This window comes from Tachypleus tridentatus, chromosome 3 (assembly GCF_004210375.1).
Source record: "Tachypleus tridentatus isolate NWPU-2018 chromosome 3, ASM421037v1, whole genome shotgun sequence".
NCBI classification, from domain to species: domain Eukaryota; kingdom Metazoa; phylum Arthropoda; class Merostomata; order Xiphosura; family Limulidae; genus Tachypleus; species Tachypleus tridentatus.
In genome coordinates this window covers 92438614-92460183 of record NC_134827.1, presented here as the reverse complement: position 1 = coordinate 92460183, position 21570 = coordinate 92438614, and the positions used below count along the sequence as shown (strand labels likewise).

The 21570-nt window shown below is 32.9% G+C and overlaps 1 protein-coding gene across 1 annotated transcript in view; it reads right to left on the bottom strand.

Annotated features, from left to right (window-relative positions):
• Window positions 1-15232: 15232 nt before the first annotated feature.
• LOC143247475 (phosducin-like protein 1) overlaps window positions 15233-21570 on the bottom strand; it is a 32582-nt gene continuing 26244 nt past the window's right edge. Inside the window, exons 5-7 of the mRNA XM_076495686.1 lie at window positions 20952-21065; window positions 19788-19912; window positions 15233-16664 (exon numbers count right to left, since the gene is read on the bottom strand). Coding sequence (XP_076351801.1) covers window positions 16556-16664; window positions 19788-19912; window positions 20952-21065 — 348 coding nt within the window. The 3' untranslated portion in view covers window positions 15233-16555. The remainder of the gene's footprint in view (window positions 16665-19787; window positions 19913-20951; window positions 21066-21570) is intronic.

Sequence of the window (21570 nt, the reverse complement as noted above, 5' to 3'; positions counted from 1 at the left end):
AACACCTACACACACACACAGTGACTTGAAGACGAAAGGCGGATTACTTTCGAAGCGTCGTCCTCTAGACTTGTATATTTACAACAGGCAGTTGCCGTCCATTCTACAAAGTTCCATACACAATGGAATATCTTTGTACTGCCAACCACGAGTATCGAAATCCGGTTTTTAGCGTTGTAAGTCCACAGACATATCGTTGTGCCACTGAGGGGAATAAAATTAGGCCTCTTTATTTATTTTTTGAAACAATAGAATAGTAAAGAATAGTTATGAATCAGATGATAAATATTTAAATTATTGAAACAGTAGGTAGGAAAGAATGACTATGAATCAGATGGTTAGTATATAAACCCACCAAAATACTTCGATAACAAGGAATTGTTATAGATCATATTACAATTATATTATAAACCGCTGAAATGGCAGGTTGTTCAAATTGATCTTACGTATAGGGAAGAGGAAATTAAATAATTGTGTTCCAGATTCAAAGTAGACGAAAGGCAATCATTTCTAGAATTCCTCACCAATGGAACTCTTTTTTTTTATTATTATTACTGATGTTGTTGCAAAGAACTATCGACCTAATATGAATTTTATCCAGTAAATATGAATTTTCACAATTTCATTTAATTATCTCTCTGGAACTGATTTCTCCTCATACAAATACGACTGGCTTAACCTAGTATTCAGATGAGAGCCTTAATAACATGTTCAGGTGAGTTTATACTGTTTCATTGGCTTAAGACAAATTGGGTACTGATCACAGTTTGAAGTTAGTTCAAAATTATTTTCATCCCAGGCAGCAAAATATAATTTTTATAATATTTGAGACAGTCACTGCTACTGTAAAACCTTGGACCATATTTTCACCTAACCAATCAGAAGAATGAATTGTAAATACACTGAATAATAATGGTTTCTATAAAACTTGATAAGTTTGAGTGGACGAATTTCCAGTTAAGATGGATTCCTTTTCGCCTGAAACACATAGATGGAGTTAGAACATTATAATAGTAATGTGGAACCGTTAATACGATTTTATTAGGAAACATCTACTTGTTACATGCGATGATTGGTTTACTGCTTCAGGCTTGGTTATTGTTAACATTTAGAAATATTTTATCCACAACTCTAGTCTGTAGATTGGATCTGTCAGTTTTAGCTTTCTACGAAACTTTTATAAGGTAATCACTACATTTTCTGAAATTAACAGTACAAACTAAAAAATAACAACAACATCACTGTTGTGGTTAACCTTTAAAACAGTAATATTTCACTAAAGTATGTTTAAATAACAGTTTTGGTCGACCTTTATACTGCAGCCTTACAAAGTGAATACCAATATGCTAGTAATATTCTGGTTAGAACAGCATCCAGTTAAGTTTCAAAAGCATGAACAAAGCATAAATTGTGACTAAAGTGTAAAATAGCATGTTGTAATGTTTATAAATTGTTGTGTTATAAATACACATTTGTAATTTAGATGATGTTCTCAAATGTAGTACTACTCAAAGTTATATAGAAACGTAAGCCTAACAATTGTTTTAATGTGATGTCACTTGTGTAACGCGTCATTGTATAAGTGAGAGGAAAAACGAAATATTTTTGTTGGAAAATTTTTCGTGTTAGTTAAAACTTGAGCAGTAGTATACATAACTGTTATTTTGATGATCACATTATGGTTAATTATGGATTGTTTTTGTCATATCGACCTTCAGTTGCAGGTGAATCATGACGGATTATAACCTATCACGAGATAGGTTATAAAATACTAATGGTATAAAAAATAGGCCATATTCATTTGATTGTACAGAGCAAAATCCCGTATTCCTTGTCGTGACAAATTTTGGTTTACAATAGATATACATGAAAAACTATTCTCATAAAATAGTTGTTTTTTTATGTTATATTTTTATGAACGGTAACTTCATGCGTCATTACAAATTATTAAAATAACTCAGAAGTCAGAAGTCGTATGTGTGTCTCATGATTGAAAACAATTTAAGAAATGAAAATTACTAATCATAGCAGGTTGTTGTGACTTGGCTATAAGTCTATCAAAATATCATTAGCAGAACATAAAATCATTTTCAAAAGAATGGTGCATATAGAGATGGTAATTATCAAGTGACAACATAAACAGGTAACTGAAATTTGCCATTTATGGTTCATTGCAATAATAGAGTATCTGTCTAAGACTAGATGAGAAGTTTACAGCCTTAACTAGTCTGTAGATAAAATAACAAGAAGGTACATTCAAATATACAAAATAACACACCTGCAATAATGCCAAAAGTATTTCTAGTAGTCCAAGGATAAGTGAAATGGAATTCTTTCGTATAAATGGTTCACACTTCACTATTTTACCAGATGGCAGGCGTATACTCGTTTGGAACCAAGTGCAACCCTAGTTTCATACAATAATGTGACGTATGTAACAATGGTAAAAGCAGGGCACGGGCAGAAATAAACAGTTATAGTGTTAACACCTTTTCTAATCTCGCGAGGCACGATTATAATTAATTGTACTGTTCATAAGACATAAGTATTAGGCCTATTGTACTAAATCATTACATACAGTTTCTTGCAAAAGTATTTACCATTTACAAAGTTTCGTCACTTTGTTGCTCTCTGAGATATCAGTCATGAAAATTTCAAGTGGGGCTTTATATTTAGAAACTACACAATCGACTCCAAATTGAGAAAGCTGAAAACAACGTTTATATTATTCAAGAGATTTTCAAAGACTATTAGAATATTTTCAATTGAATAAGTTTTCAACCTCTTTGCTACGACAACTCTAAATTAGTTCAGGTGCTAAAGACTATTTTGAAAGGTCACAAAATTAGCGTAATTGTCTCTGTCTCTGTGTAATGAAAGTAATTTAACTTGATTTCAGAGTAAATGTATCTGTTTAAGTCAGAACTCACCAGTGGTGGATTTAAGATTGTGTGGGCCCAGGGGCTAATAATTTTTGTGAACCCTACATCTCATTTTACATAGAAGTAAAATTATCAACAGCCCCCCATTAAGACTATGGGTCCTGAGCTTAATGAGCTCCCTCTAATCATTACCTATATACGCCACTGCAACTCACATAATAATATGACGAATCAACCTAATAATCTAAGAAGCTTTACAAACAGGCCAGGGATAAAATGGTAGAGAAAAGGATACACGAAATTTCAAACTCGTTAAATATCTCTTTGAGTACAGTGAAGTCCATCATTAAGAAGTGGAATGTGTTTATAACATCCATCACAACACAAAACTGACCTGGATAATTATGCTAATGGCAATAAAGAAGTCATTATTGGAAAATAATCATCTTAAATCTCCTATGGAGTTTGCAACAAAACGTATAAAGGTGCTGCAGACATGTGGCAGAGGAGTCATTGTCAAATAATACAAAAATTGAGGCTTTTGGTCTAAATTGATAGCGTATTTCTGGCGCAAGCTCAACACAGCACATCACCCTAACTGTTAAACACAGTGGTGGCAGCATCATGTTATTGGGTATGCTTTTCATCAGCAGGGACTATCAGGATCGAGGAAAAGATGGAATCCTAGAGAAAATCATGCTTGAATCATTGTTGTTGTTTGGTATTAAACACGAAACCTTAGAAAAGGCTATTTATAATTTTCTCCCACTGGTATCGAAACCCGGTTTTTAGCAATATAATTTTGCAGATATATCACTTTGCCACTGGGGGACCCTGCTTGAGTCAGCTAAGAATCTCAAACTAGATATAAAAATATATGCATACATACATATATATAAATATAAAGCAGAATTGCCAGTCAGGTGTCACAAGCTGTTATGAGGAAGTGGTTGAACCAATTTCCATGAAATTTAGTAGAAAAATAAACACTGAGTTTTAAATCGTTAAGAAATCGGAAGAATGGTTCGAGTTGGATGGGCAGAGTCGAATGAATATTATACTTCATTATGGATCCAAAGGTCCACGGTTCGTATAGAACAGCCGCAAGAAAATAACAACATTTCACTCTGAACTTTAGGACCGTAGATATATTATAAGTACAACTTTAAAATTCCATTTTTCGAATAGATTGTTTGTTTGTTTTTTAATTTCGCGCAAAGCTACACGAGGGCTATCTGCGCTAGCCGTCCCTAGTTTAGCAGTGTAAGACTAGAGGGAAGGCAGCTAGTCATCACCACCCACCGCCAACTCTTGCGATATTCTTTTACCTAACCAGTAGTGGGATTGACCGTACGTTATAACTCCTCCAAGGCTGAAAGAGCGAGCATGTTTGGAGTGACATCTTTCTTACCACACTTTAATTAAAATATAACAAAAAACTTTTACTGAAATTAAAATGAGATAATTTTTAATCACGAAACACTGAATAATTATAATATTTGTGAAGATTATTATGTAATGTTTGCATAACTCTAGCCCAAAAAGAAGTGTCTCCAGTGATTTATCACAATGCATTCCCTGTCCTATATGCAAAAACAAATTAATTTCCATTACAGTGAAATATTTTGTTGTAAACCAATATTTTGAAATTAAAATGATAACTTGTTATTTTATTTGTAATATGAAACTTAGAACGTGATGTATTTTTATTGTTAAAACTTTGTACTAATCACCGAGTAGTTGCAACATTTAATTATTGTTATTTGGGACTTATTACTTTCTAAAACAATTTTTATGGAATGCTTTATCTTTGAAACTGATATAAAGAAAAAAATACAACGTGTTCGAAGCTAGCCCTCGGAATGAAACAATGAAAGACAAAATATTTTAAAAAATGTAATTAAAATTCCTATAGTTTTTCTGACGCTGAATTGCTCCTTTAAACTCTGAGGTATATTAAACCATATTTAATTTAATTCATTATTATGAATACGTTAAGTTATTGAACTGATTTAACCATTCTCCGACAGTTAATATTCCGAAGATTGTGTTTATTTGCTTTATGCTGTTAATTTTATGTTATATTCTCGACAAAGTTTCTCTTCCATATAGATTACATGTTGTATTTGTGGACAGGTGTTTCAAACCAAGATATACACGTAACATTGAGTTTTGTTTCCACGTATCACAGAAACGCATTTCGATAGATTAAAAAACTTTTATTTCTGAGGCAAGTTAAAACTCAGTAATATTTTTCAATAACTGGATTCAAGTTATATCAAATCAATAAACAAAAAAGATCAACATTTCTAGCTGGAAAATACAATTTAGAGAAATGGTTTTGGTTGAAATGAATTTTGACAACTATATATTCTAGTACTTTCAAATATAAATAACCATTTTTGATAAACAAATGCCTAAAAAATATATTTACTATTAAGAACAAACTTTTGTGTATATAACGTGACAAATAAAACGTTACGTTTCGCACTCTTTATTATTAACGTCCAATAAAAACTTATTTGTGTAACGGTGAACTTTTTAGCAATTCATATGTTGACATACCAGACAGCATAACTAATTAAATCCACCTCTGTTCGTCACTATAACTTTATAGTTTTGTTCAGGTTCCATTAAATGCAAAAAAAAAAAAAAAAAAAGAGGTTAGTAGAGAGTATTTATTTGTATTTCGTTTTCAAGTTACAAGAAAATAGTCCAGCAGTCAATATTTAGATTGTAGCACTTCCACGGTACTGAATTGATTCAAAATTAGGAAATGAGTGTAGCGTGTTGTTCAACACACAAACACGCATGGTAATAATATAAACACAATAACGTAGGTTTATATCAAAAAAAATATAAACATTATTATGGCGTAACTAGATTTTCTGACTTTTGATCATAGAACATAAAAAAAAGTACTTACTTATCGAGGAACTGGTGAAATTGATCACTCTATATGTGTTAACCCTAACGACTTATCTATTGATTTGCTTATGCATTCACAAATAAATATATAAAATATTTATATATATTACTGCACCTCGAAAAATTAATTTTGTATCAAAACAGTTCATGTTCATACCAAACTGTTTCACATGAAGTTAAACTATTGAACGTGTATAAAAACATATACTTTTCTCTTACTATTAATTTAATAAAAAAACAAATTTTAATTAATCACTAAGTTCTACGTAGATATAAAATAAAACAGCTTGTATTATGGGTCAAGTGTGAATCACCATTTTAGCTTTAGTAACTCCTAAGGTAAGACACGAAAGCTTACCAATGTCACGTTAAAACGTAAATTATTATCAAAATACTATGTAACACAAATTTTGTTCCTGGATAGCATGTGTTATTTCTTAATTGCTTATATTGTAAAAGTCCAGAAAATGGCCATTATTCCCTTCACACTTTGCTTTTATGACCTGGATAATGAAATTCAGAAATTAACCTATTTTTATGTAAAAACGGGCAAATTTGCAAATTTTCATTTACATAAGGTCTGAATAAAACATATGAATCAAGATTTACATGTATTTATACTAAAGTTATACAAAAATGAACAAAAATGGTTAGAAGTGTGTAGTTTTTCGAGACTTGTGACTGTAACGTAAATCACTTTCACGTATCAGCCCCCGAATATAGTCTCGGCATTCGTCTTTGTCAGATCAAGATCTCTGATCATGTCATTGAGGTCTCTTTGGTTGGGTAGTGTGGGTTTCTCTCACCAGCTGCATCTCTGAAATTGCAATCTGGATCTTCCACGTCTACCTCCTCTTCTGATTTGCTGCTGTCTTCTGAGGATGGTTGCTTTCTCTCTAGTGGAGTAGATACAGGCAACTCAGGGCAGTTTGGCACTGGGGCGATGGATGATGGAAGGCCCGGATACATAATAGCAGACGCATTCTTGCCAGCTCGACGTTTGGAAGGTCCACCATGCAGAAGTAGCAATTGCTTGAGTGGTCAGTGGGCTCACGCCAAAGTCTTGGAATAGCAAACTTCATGGCTCTCTTTTCCTCTCTGTACTATCCTGCAAAAGAGCAAAATAAAATTGTTGTTATGAAGAATAAATTTATTTCATCCACAACTAATGTGTAAGAGGCTCATGCAAAATATATGTGATGTTTTTTCTATACTATTGGAAATTAGAAAAAAAGATATTTAAATTTTGAAAGGTCTAAAAGTCGTATAATATAAAATCTTACTATTCAAGTAAGCAAACATTGTCCGTCTTACCTTCTAGAGTATTCTTGCAGTGCTTGCAGATAAAATGAGGTGCCCAGGTTTGTCTTCATCCCCAACAGACATTCCAAAATATGCCGTGTTGGCTTCACACATTTTAGCAAATGCTGTCGCAGAGTACATTTTTGCTCTTGCCTTGATAAACTGGCCACATACATAGCAGATGATGCTTGCAGCTTCTTAATGCCACCTCTGATAAAATCAGATAGGTCTATGTGTTCACTTAGGCAGCTAGAACTAAACTGAAGTGGTGAGCCCCTGTGTATATATATTACTATGGAAAGTTCTAGAAAATTCTAAAAGGTTCTAGAAAATTCTTGTAAGTTCGAAAAAATTCTCTATCAGCTACTCAGCACTGAATCTACCTGGAACGTTTTGGAAAATGGGCTTTTTTTGTTTGGTAAATTACTAAAAGAGACTTTTAGTAGAATATTATTACTTATATTATTACTTAATATAAGTAACACTTATATTATGGTTTCATAATATTGAAAATTTCAATATCCAGGTCACAAAAACAATGTTTGAAGAGAAAAATAGGTCTTTCCCATTTACTTTAGGCATAAGCAATTGGGAAATAACACTTTCTGCACAGGAAGAAGTAAAAGTAAAAATTTTCTTACATAGTGTAATAAACCTTCATAAATCATTACAATAATAGTTTGTAGAGGAATTTGACCCCCGTTAGTACAGCGATATGTCTCCGGATTTATAACGCTAAAATCAGCGGTTCGATTCCCCTCGGTGGGCTTAGCAGATAGCCCAATGTGGCTTTGCTATAAGAAAACACACACGCCATTGTACAGGAATTTGTCGAAAGCGATCGTTTTATTTGTTAGTGAATTTTCAAATTGATTTGGAATGATTTTGTGTTTCGTTTCTTAAAATTATATATTGAAGTCTACACTGGTGGGGCAGATGTATCACGATTGTTAGCCTAGTCATAAAATTTATGTTGCTATATGAGGGTCTATATAAACACCTTTTAGAGAGCACGTATAAAGAATTAAACCATATCCACCTTGATTATAGGACCCTCAAATACAACAAAAACTTGTATGATTTTCTAACTTCAGTCTTTTACGTCTTGACATGTAGTTTTTTACACAAAATGGTTAAAGATAGATGATACTCAAAATTATGGTTGTGGTTCATAAAAACTGTAAATTTCAAGATTAAAGCAGATTGTATTTCCAAATGTCTGATTTGTCAAAAGGTCCAGTATGAAGGTACAACAAAAGTAACCGACCAGGAAGAAGAAAAATTTACAAAATTATAACTGAAAAGAAATAAAACTGTAGATACTGAAGTTTGTGAGAATGTTCATTATTATTTGTAATCTATAAATCAAATTTTTGAGGATAGACATTCTTTGGTATAAGAGTCACTGGTTTGGATATACAATTAAAATGAGCCTTGCTTACACAGAAATAAAAATGTCATAAGATGTTAAAGAAGCATCGACTTGAAATGATCTCCCGCTGGGACAACGATAAGTCTACGAATTTACAACATTAAAATCAGGACACGTGTTTCAAACCCAGGATATACACGCAACATAGAGATAGCCCGATGTAACTTTGTTATAAGAAAACACACACATGATTTCAAATGACATTAGGATGAAGGAAAAACGTTCAATTTCAAACAAGTCTCACTGATAGTAACAAGAAAATAACAACAGAAAAAAGACTCAACCGTGAAAAATGTTTCAATATTCCAGTATTGTAAAACATTTTAACAAAAATCTCGAAGAAAACCGAGAAAACAAGGGTGTTTATTGGCGTTTAATTAAAAACACTTCAAGTGTGAAAGAAGGTGCGACAAAAAAGAAAAACAGGATTGAGCGTGCGATTTAAGGTAATAAAATCAAACCTGGCAGCCAAATTAGTAGTGACACTTATGGCATTGATGTGTCTAAATGTTCAGTTAGCTGGACGGTGTATTTTGTTTCATCCTCCAACTTTGTCCCATCAGTAATGTTTAATTACTTTTACAATATCACTTGAACTTAGCACAGCTTATGCCGTTAATTACTTAGCGTAGTAACTACCATAAATAATATAGTTATAATTATATCGATTATTAGAAATAATACAACTATTTTGTTGAGATATCTATCAATCTAACACTTAACAAGCACTCACATAAGATAGAAAAATAATAAGGACAGACGATAGTTGGTTTTATTATAACAAGAAAACTTAGAAATATTAAAAGGCAACTCATCACCACCACCGCCAAGCTACAGGTGATTGACCGTCACATTATACAACGGCTGGGAGGGCGAGCATGTTTAATAAATACAAGTTTATTTGTTTATTTTCGAGCATAAATTGAAACAATAGATATCTGTTGTATTCACCGCATGCAGCTTTTACTGTTATGAGCCTTCAGACTTACCGATTGACCACTAGTGAGGTAATTGTTTGTTTAAAATCAAAAATACATTGGACTATTTGATTTGTTCATCGCGGAGAGTCAAATCCCGAATTTTAGCGTTGCATGATGGTAGTAGACTTAGCATTATCCCATTGGAAGATGGAGGAACAATAGCAGCTATACACAACTAGACGGCTGGTATTGGTATTAAAACTTGAGAATACATTTTTATTTCAAGTGGGTTTCTCGTCACCATGAATGGATTATAAAAACTAGACTTTAGTAATGCATTTCCTAGTAAGTGATTTATTATTTAAGTGTTATTTTTTATTGGCTGGTAAAACATTTATCGTAATGCAAGATTTCGTAAAATATGTTAAATAGTGATATTTCATTTCAACACTAAAGATTTTATTACAGGTAAACCAATTTATTTTAAAATATTTTCAATACACATTTTTCAAGCATTATTAAATTTCTTAAGTTTATAGAAACTGTAATTTATGAGAACAATTCAAACCCAATAGATAAAAAAGTGATAATATATAAATCCACATAAACAATATCAACAGGTGAAATACTAAAATCACTAGCTGAAATGTAGTGTTTGTTTGTTTTTGAATTTCGCGCAAAGCTACACGAGGTTTATCTGCCCTAGTTGTCCCCAGTTCAGCAGTATAAGACTAGAGAAAAGGTAGATAATTATCACCACCCACCCCAACTCTTGGGCTACTCTTTCACCAATGAATAGTGGGATTGACTGTCACATTATAACGTCCCCACTGCTGAAAGAAGGAGCATGTTTGGTGCGACGGGGATTAGAAGCCGCGACTCTCGGATTATGAGTCAAACGCCTTAACCACCTGAAATATATTTGAAAATTTTATTTTTAAAACTTTGGTACCACTCTCCTAAAATACAAGATTTACACCTGAATTAAAAAAAAAAAAAATTCAGGTTTTGATCATCATTGGTCTGGTGTTTTATGGCGCAAAGCAACTAAGCTACCTGTGCTAAACATCCGGTAAGAAGTTAAAATGAAAGTGATTATTAAAATACATAAAAATAAATTAAGGTAAAACAAAACAAAGTTTAATTTTTGAATTAAAACATAAATAACATTAAAACCAATGTTTATATCTAGTTTACAGCAGTGAGAGAAAAACTACAGTGATACAACTTGTAAAGGACTTTCTGTAGCAAAATTGTAATTATCATAACTTGCCAGGATCACTAACGGCTAACTTCAAAAACCACCGTTAGTTACCTGAAATTGGTTTTTTCAGTCCTGGTTTTGAGTTACTTGACATTACGGTCATTTTCAGAAAGTAAAGTGATATAAATTTTAAAAGATTTTTGTAGCAAAATTATAATAATTATAACTCGCCAGGTTGACTAATGGGTAGTTCAAACAGCAGCGTTAGTCACCTGAAGTTGGGTTTTCCAATCCTAGTTTCGAGTTATTTGACGTTACGGCCATTTTCTAATTTCAAATCGAACTAAATGGATTGTGATTCTTAAAAGAGAATCACATTAAAATATCTAATTTATAAATTAAAAGCTTAAAAGGCATTAAAAAATTAACGGCCTTTAAAAAACTAAAAGCATTTGCAACGTGGATAGTGTCACCATCGCCAATAACACTGTCTAACGTTGTGGATAAATCTTGGGACATGTTTAAAATGTTGTCGTCGTTGAGAATCTTAACGACGGCAAGACAGTGAAATATGGCTTAGTGTGACACAAGTGTCACACAGACAACACATTGGTACATCAGTGCCAGATAAAAGAAGACAATGACTTAAACTGTGACCAATGCGTAGTCTAGTTAGAATAACTTTCTCTTTCCGATCCTTACAGAAGCAAGATGGCCAAAGTCCAATATAGGTTTTATTCAGAAAAGCTTGTTTTCATGTTGCTCACTCCAAGTTGGCTGCTAACTGGCACGGAGCCGAGCCTTAAATACAGGACTATAGACCATGCATGGAACAGGCACAGCAGTGATAGTACCAGAGGAGACAAATTTAGCTGTGATGTCGGCACATGCTAATCAACCAACAGTGCCACTCCTCCATACACTCGTCCACCACACAACCTGTTATTTCTGTACAAAGAAAACTGCTAAAAGGTGACTGTATCGGCAGGTTTCAGAAATATTCCCTGTATAGACAGACATACAGGATGGTAGGAAGCAATCAGTGCTTTGATGTCATCCACATTAGAATGTAAACCTCGACAGTTCCATTGTGTCAAGGTGGCCATTTTTATTTATGTGTAGGCGAATTGGGTGGAGAGCTTTTCTGTTTACAATCACATCTGTTTTCTTTATTCAAGAGAGGTCTGTCGATCTCCATGAATCCTGCCCTGGGTCGATGGGGCAAGTCTTTGTTGTTGGAAGAAGATTCCAGTGACTGAGGATGCGAACGAATGATCGTTTTGTATCTTAGGGTGGGAGAAGATGTACCCGAGGAAATGCCTGTACCTGGAACCAAAGGAAGTGAATCTTGGGGTTTGCTGGAATGAATGTTAGGGGCAGAGATGGGTGTTAAAGTTGATTCATCAACTTTTTTAACCATGGAGATCAAAAGGCTTTTCATTTGTTTGGTTTGAGAACGATTCTTTTGGAGGCACAGAGAGATTCGTCTAAACTCCTACTGAAGTAGTGGAACGAAGTGCAGCTGCATACGTCTAAGATGAAGTGGTGGACAGCAACTTTTGAGCCTCAGAGTAACTTACGTTTTTAATCGTCTTCAAACGCTGCACCTCTTTTTCTTCCAGCCATTTAGGTTAAGAATAAAAGTAGGATAGGTGCAACCCATTGCAACTGATGCAATGAGTGTCCAATTTCACACTCAATCATCATGGTCCTTGCCACCACAATGAGCATACGTCAAGAAACCACGACATGATGTATTCGAGTGACTGAACTGCTGACAGTGGAAACATCTCAGAGGGTTTGGAATGTATGGCCATACCTTGTAATTAAGATAACCTGCCCTCATGGTGGCAGGTGGATGCAGTGACATAAATGTTAAAATGAGGGCATTGGTCGGCATCATAATTCCATCTTTGCGAGTGGAGATATGCTCAGTGCAGAAACTACTTTGGTGAGAATATCTGACTCGGGGATGTTCTTCAAAGTAGCATGGGGCATGCCTCAATACCTATATCCCCAATCGCCTTTGAATGTAAAATGAATTCACTGTGTTTAGATGTGGATGTTTCCACCAATATGTCACCAGAGAAAAGCTTTTTTGACTGACTTTGGAGATACAGCAAGTCCCTCTAGTCTCTTCTTAATAAAAAAGAAGAAATTTGTCCTAAAGGTTTGAAAGAAAATGTAATATAAGAAAATGAGGTACAGGTGTTACAGATGTTGAAGATTGCTGCTCAGAATGTTCAAGACGCAGTCATTTACCTATGGACTGTTTCTTCACTATTTTAAAGTTTCTATTTGGAGGATCCATTAGAAAGAAGAATGTTTCGTTGCCCACTGACCCCACCCACAATGGTGCCATACGAGGTGAAGCACTACAATGCCAAACAAGGACACTGCAGCAACATCAGGGCTTTATGAGCACTATAACTGAACACCAGCATCAGATACAATGTCCACAACACCTGATACTGGAAACATCTGAGGGTTAGGAATGTAAGGCCGTACCTTAAAGTTCAGATAACCTGCTTTGATTGTGACAGGAGGATGAGATAATGTAAACATTATTATCAGAACATTGGTACAGTTCATAATTCCATCTTTACAGGTGAAGATTCGGTGTATCGTAGTGACGCCTTGGCTGGAGAAACAATTGAGGAATTTCGAGACGCAAATGTTCTTTAATGGACGGCAACTGAAGACAAAAGGCAGAAGACTTTCAAAACATGGTCCTATACACTTGTGTCTCCACAACAGGCAGTTACCATCCATTCTACATAGTTTCATCATGAATATTCTGCCTAAACAATCTATCAAAGAATGTTCTTTAAATCCCTCTCAACTATAACTCCTCTGGAAGAATTCAAAATCATAGTGAGGGTAACCTCAATGGGTATATCCCCAATGGCCATTGATTTCAAGAGGAGTTTGGTGTGCTGTGGTAAAGGTGTTCCCACCAAAATGTTTCCAGGATGCAACTTCTTTACTGACTTAACTAAAATGAAAAGTTGATACACAAAAAAACAAAAACAGTTTATGATGGAGTTGACAATAAGATTCTATTCTGTATATAGAATGTCCTAGTTAAGAGAAGTGGGAAACATCCTTGTATATCCTTTATACAATATCTGATTCACTACAACAATGACGTTTAAGAAGTGTGTCTATTAACTCTTCAGTTCAGAAAAAGCCATAATGGATAACCTCCTTCAAAACAAAAACCTTCAGCTCAAGAAAACCACAGTTCATAATTGAATTAAACAAACCAGAAAAAAGTACAATTTTATAAAAATAAACCTTTAAAAGTAACTGTATTTAGAAACATAATGCATTTGTAAATGATCAAAACATCTTATAAGCTGATAAAAGGCCTTAACTACCAACAATTGGAAAGACAAATTAAAAGAAGCACTAACATACTTATAGTAGCATGTATTATGTCTATGTAAACAGTTGGAAAGAGCATATTCTGAGCATATCTGGATATATGAAGAATTCTACAAGTTTCTTTTGTTGTTTACGTTATGAGATAGCAAAGAGATATTCTGGGTTTTCCTTCTCTTCTCTATTTCTTCACATCAGACAAGAAACATTTATGAATTTTCCTTTAATTTTAGAAATCTTCACGTATCCACATACCTCACCTCTCTCCATAACGGAATGAAGTAGAGGAGAAATGGAAGACCAAAAATATTTATGTTTCTGTATGAGATTACATATTTGAACATTGCAGTTCAGGTAAATTATACTGTTTATGGACAATGTTCTGTTAAGGTAGTCAGTCATTTCTTAGAAGTTCCACATTAGAAAGGTAATATCTTTAAGAAGAGAAGGCACACTAAAAATTTTCTTAATGCATTCTTCATGTTTTGCACTGATCTACAACTCATAACAGTCATACGATCTTATAAGACAGTGCAATAAGTTAGTTTTCTGAAGATGATTAAAATATGAATACAAGGTACTTTTTCTCTTGAAACTCATTAAAATAAAATTTAAATAAAACTCACTATGTAGAGTAGCCACATTATTTCCAAAATGTTTTCCTTGAACTTCCTGATTAAATTTCAGATATTTCAACATTCCTTCATAATTCTAGCTGATCAGCATCACCTTAGCTTGTAATATGGTCATAAGGATAATAAAAAAACTTTCAGAACACAGTTACTTAAAAAAAGATATTCAAACAGTGACATCACCTGAATACTTGTTCCAATCTATTGTCAAATAAAGTAACTTATGTTAAAATACACCAATAATTTACACAGCTGAGCAGCATACTATAAAATACAAAGGTACTCACAAACCTCCTAACTCTGCTAAGCTTGTGACCAGCCAGCTTGTGTAATGAGGTAAAAGTGGCATACATACAATCTTTCAATTTAAAAATTAAATTGTAAAGTAAAATTTTCCACCATATTTCAAACATATTTTGAAATACACCATTTGACTTTTTTTTTTTCAAAATTACATGGCAAATGCACACACTTTACATTATCTGTTTAAAGAAACAACTATTTACACCACATCTTGTACACAAAACAAATATAATACAAACTTCAAGTAAAATGAAATGAATTTTATTGGAAAAACATAAAAAATGTATCTAACACATTTAAACGACAGCTTAACAAAATACATTTTAAGTACTTTTTAATATTACGTTACAGTAAGTAATTAAAGTGAAAATGATACAAAACTCAGTTTGAAAAATCTTAAACTGTACCAACCATTAATCACATTACAAGCACTTCATAACTACATAACACAAAATACTAGATGAAAGTTCATATTTACCATATATACAACTGAACATTATCTAAACTTACAATGAAAGAATGTCAAGATTGATTCATCTGCAAACTGGAAGAAACCAAACCAAACCTCAAGTCTGATTGTTAAGACAATTTGGTGTTATTTAAATATTCAACTAAGCTTGGGTGTTTTTATCATGGTTTTCCATTTTTGTTATATATGCTTGCACGCACATATACACTTACATGTAGGTGTGCTTAGAAGTCACTAAACAAATTTGCCACTGATCATTAAATCATTTAGATCTTTAATATCCATCTTAAACCTAAAATCAATACTGACACAATCAAGACTGACATTAGATATTACGCTCTCCTTTTCCTTACTAATAACTTTTAGCATGTTATCTCGCTTTTCTGTAACAATAAATAGAAGATGTGAGGAACACAGGTTAAAATATCTATAGCAGACTACAAGTAACTTTCTGTTTGTGCTTTCTTTATGATATAAGAGCTTAATATGTTCATTAGTTTTACACATACACAGTTCCATTAAATTATCACTATTATATACCAGAAATATTCATCTTTTTAAAAATTCTTTGATGTGTTTTTTTAAACTTAAATAAGATTAAACATGAAATAATCTACAAATAATCTGCATGGAAAGGGGAAATTTTTAAGTACAAAGATTTTTTCAGGGAAATATTGACAGACATTCTACAATTATTTGACATATTGCTTAACTACTACCATTAGCTCAGGACCCATTTATTTGCTGATTTATCCATAAAGGTATATATGCAAGATATTATTTGTAAACACACCATATGTATACAGGCACAAGTACAGAAAACCACACATATTGAGAAACAAAACTCAAAAGAATTGTCTATTTCTCTGCTGTCCATTCCTCTAAATTGATACTGATGAATGGTAACAAGGTTTGTTATCATGAACAAAACTTTATCATAAGTTCAATGCAAAAGTTAATGGATGGGTAAAATAAGGTACATTATTTATTTGCATAAACAAAGTCTAATTAGAAGGTGTATCACTATCACAATTTAAAACACAAAAGTAGAAAAAGTTTCTCAAGAGATCTTATTTGTTTTGTTATTTTTATAAATACATCATTCAACATCAAAGTCACTGTCACTTTCATTATCATCTTGCCCATTTCCACCATGTTTATATTTAGAAATCTGTGGGATCAAGCTTTGGTCTGGAAGCATTCCATGTCTGAAAACAAAGGTTATATCTTTATTTATACCATACATTGATGCATTCTATACAGTTTATAGTACAAGAGCACAGTTGAATATAAAGTAAATATAAATTATATGAGGAAATGTGTTTAAAAAAGTTTTTAAAAATACAAGTTTACTGTCGTTGTTTTACATTCTGACAGCACCAGTTTACTGTCATTGTTTAACGCATTGACAGCACCAGTTTACTATCATTGTTTAACACGTTGACAGCACCAGTTTACTATCATTGTTTTACATACTGACAGAACCAGTTTATTATCATTGCTTTACATACTGACAGAACCAATTTACTATTTTTTACATACTGACAGTACCAGTTTACTATCATTGTTTTACATACTAACAGTATCAGTTTATTATCATTGCTTTACATACTGACAGCACGTTTACTATTGTTGTTTTATATATTAACACACATTCATATCACATTATTTCATTTTCCACGAAGACTGAATAATTTAACATCAACATTAAGACCCAGTCTAATGTGTGAGATATCCCCCAATGTATTTGGATGCTATTATTACAGATATTATCTGCTATGACAATAAGTGGCCAACCTGGACTAATAACATAATTAATATACAGTTACGACAGAAAGTGTTCATACCCCTACGTCCTGAGTGGTTTTTTTGCTCATAACATAAAAAGTATCAAGAGTAGGATAATGAAATTATGTTATATTACAAATATTATACTGACACACATCTACATAAATTTTTATGTAAATTGAATGACACATAAACTGTTTATAAACAAATAACCAAACATAGGAGGTGCAGAAATTGTTCGTGCATCTACTTTAATGGTCAGTTGTGTAGCCTTTCAGGTGAATAACTTTGCACAATCTCTCCTCATCGCCCTCCATGATTGTTTGACAGTACTCACTGGTATTTTCTTCCATTCTTCTTTACAGAAGGCTTCCAACTCTTGCAAGTTTTTCGGATGACGCTGATGAACCCTGGTCTTCAACTCATACCAAACGTTTTCAATTGGGTTGAAATCAGATAACTGCGATGGCCACTCCAAAATGCTTATGTGGTTCTGCTGCAACCAGGATTGAACATATTTCAATGTGTGCTTAGGATCATTGTTGTGCTGGAAGATCCAACAACGCCCAAGCCATAAGTTCCAAGCATCATTCCTGATATAAGTGCCTAATATATCAATATACTCTTCTTTTTTCATGATTCTGTTGATGCTGTGAAGGCTGCCTACATCAGAAAAGCTGAAGAAACCCCATAGCATGATCAAGCCACCTTCATGTTTAACTGTAGGGATGGTGTTCTTTGGAAGATTTCGTTCCCCCTTCTTATATAAAATATAGTGAACATCATTGTGGCCGAAAAGCTCGATTTCAGTCTCATCTGACCAAAGAATACTCTTCCAATAGCTAAAGGGTTTATTTACATGTTTTCTTGCATACCTCAATTGTGCTTCTAAATGAACAGGCTTTAAATATAGAGTACTATGAGGATGGCATGCTTTGAACCCAGAAGAGCGTAACATGTTCATAACTGTAGAGCTGCTTATTTTAACCCCAGTTTCTCTTACCATTTTCTGAATGTTATTACGTGTTAAAAGAGGGTTCCTACTAACTTCTCTGAGAACCTTCTTCTTGGTTCTCTCTGGAATTTTGATGGGGTGTCTGGAACGAGGGAGGTCAGAGGTTGATCCTGTAAGCTTAAACTTGGCAATTATGCTCTGAACTGTAGATTTTGGTACATTAAGTTGTGTAGAAATACTGGATAGCGACACACAAGACTTGTATTTTACAATAATTCGGTTTTTTTAAATTACTGGACAGTAATTTTCGCCATGATGACCAAGCAGATAATGACAGAGACGGTGCTAAATTCCCAGAAGTAAACTTTTTGCTGGTTAAATTCCAATAATTATGAACACAGTGTCTAGTTGTGGAATGGTATAATGTAGTTTATTTGCCAAACTAAACAAAATTTTTACGGGAATATCAGTTTTTTCACATGTTCTGAACTGTACGAACACTTTCTGCTCCTCTGATTTTTGGTTATTTGTATATAAACAGTTTATTTGTCGTTTAATATACATAAAAACTCGTGTAGATATGTGTTAGTATAATATTTATAATACACTATACTTCTATTAGCCTAATCATGATACTTTTTAAGTTATGAGCAAAAAACCACTCAGGATGCAGGGGTACGAACACTGTCTGTCGTAAGTGTACATATAGTAAGAGACATTCCTATTTACTATTGCACCTCAAGGAATATGGAGCTATAATAGCCTACTAACAAACAATCATCAACACCTTTGTTTAACTGGATGTGATGTAGTTGTCCAGGTGAAGACAAGGAGCTGCAGTCACCTGAAGGTGTTATAGGAAACCATAAAGTTCACCATAACAAATAAAAGTGATGTATCCAAATACAAGGAACGAAAAATAGATTCAATGACGAAGTAAAAAATCTTACAAAAGAATGGAATTTAAACCAAAAAGGCCACACACAGCAGTGTAACAGAATGAGAGTTTGTAGATCATGCAAATACTTCCATTAAACAGGAGAAAGAAATGGAAAAAAAAAACAAAATAAAATAACAGAGTAATTTGTTGATATTTACTTAGGAGAACAGCAAATAGTTATGGTAGAAAAAAGGTACTGGAAATCAAGTTTATTTTCTATTTTCCATTAACAAAACTGCATATAATGCATAAGAAGCACTTTGAGTACTTCTTAAACAATACCAATAGTAGTTAAGAAATAAATTATTATTCAACATTTAATATATTAAGACAATTTGTATCTAAGTTTGGCACTGATTATCACCACATAATTGTCCAAGAGCATTTTCTTTAAATAATTCCCTTTGAGACTTGCTTATAAAACAATAGCTTATTTGAGATAGCTTATAAAACAAAATTCAAGGATTATTCCCTAAAGACATCTTACTGCACAACTTTATACTTTATAAGCCTAAAAATCTAAAAACATTATACTAACTAAACAGAAGTGGCAAAAAACACTCTTGGAAAATACTTGCAAATCCAGAACAAACTGGTTTAGTGTTTGTGATAAACCAGATTTAAAATATGAAGAGTGTTTTAACATACTCAACAAGAAAACTTTCCACATCTACTGCAAAAAAATCCTCTCCAAACTCATCAGTCAAGCGAACAAAGTTTCCAATTAAGTTTCCAGACTTGTACACAAGGAGTGCGGGAACCCCACTTTCCTCCTATGGCAGAAAACAAATAATATAAAAAAAACTAACATCAACCTTTGTTGAAATATATATACATAGGTAGACACAAAGAAATTTATGTTTGCACCTGTTAATTTCTTTATTTCTTTCATATTACTTTCTACAGGTAAGAGATAGAAAACATTTCCCAAAGTTAAAAAATCGATGCTCAATTACAAAGTTCTTACTAAGAACATTTCTTAATTTGAATTAAAAACTATTAAGCCTACTATGGTAATCTAAGGCATAATTGACTAGCATTTAAAATAATTATTAAGCATCAGAATAATAGATGGGTTTGGATACACTAAGTGTAAATAAGTTTGATCCAGTAACAAGACAAGTAAACTGACAAAATATTCAATAAACAAAAACAGCTTATTCCCAAATTGCCAGTAAGTAAGTGATTGGTATGAATTCTCTTAACAATTTCTCTTACTTGCAGGAATAGCTCTTTGTGGTATTTATAGAGTAAAAGTAAAGATAAGATCAAAATATAAGATGATCACCAAGAAGATTCTAATGAAAGTTTACTTTACTTAGAAATACATTCAATGCTAAATTCCATCACAATTTTTCAGTATATCATTCACGTTACTAAGAAAGATCCATTTACAGAAAAGGAAACCAAAATTTATACCTTTTCGATCCTTGCACATGACTAGCATGACCTATAAGTTATCCCAGTGATTACAAAAAACACCACAACATACCAGTTTTAAACTTACATCTGGGATCATAACATTCTTAGAAGATTAATATAGGTTAATCTCGAGAACATCCTAATGCTGCAACTTGCAACTAAACACAAACAAAGTGTAGAAAAATACGAAAAATTTATAAACAGAAATATATCCATATTCCAAACTTAATGATGTTTACATGTCATTCAAGCACAGAATACAATTTTGAAACATAATTTAACACATGTTTACGGTACCGAGTTCCATTAAACACACATTGTTAAATATTTCAGGAAATCTGATGAGAAAATAAAAAAAATCACATTCATAACAGATACTAAATAACTCACAAAATGTTTGCTCATTCCTGCTGAAGATGCTTCTAAAGCACAAAACTTTACTTGAGGATATTCTTGAGCCAAACAGTGTAAGCAGCCATTCATAGCTTCACATCCTTGACTCTCCTGGATAAAAGACAACTTCAGTTACAAAAAGATAAACATGCCTGAACATTTTAGAAACTTATATGTACATACAAACACATTTTGCTATAATACAGGTATACAAAGATATTTTAACATACCATAATTTTGATACGTTTCCTTATTTACTGTGAACAATTTCGCTATATTTGTCTGTAAACTACATCACTGAGTTCTTGTCAGTATGATAAACATACAACTTTTGTGGCAGCTCAGTAGTGATTATTACAGATACTCTGTTTTGATAATTCGTACACTGACTTCATTATTTTCTTTAGCTCTTTAATAAAATTGTAGGAAGCATTTTTCAGTTGATTAATTAAACCATGGACTTACCTATTTATCTACTTAGATGAATTCAATATTATCTAATTTATGATGGATGTAGTTTATAAAATATTTAGAACACGTGATGCACTTTGTTTGGCAGCAGTATCTTTGAAAATGACATGGTGAATGTTGCATCACCAAATGAGAAACAACTACT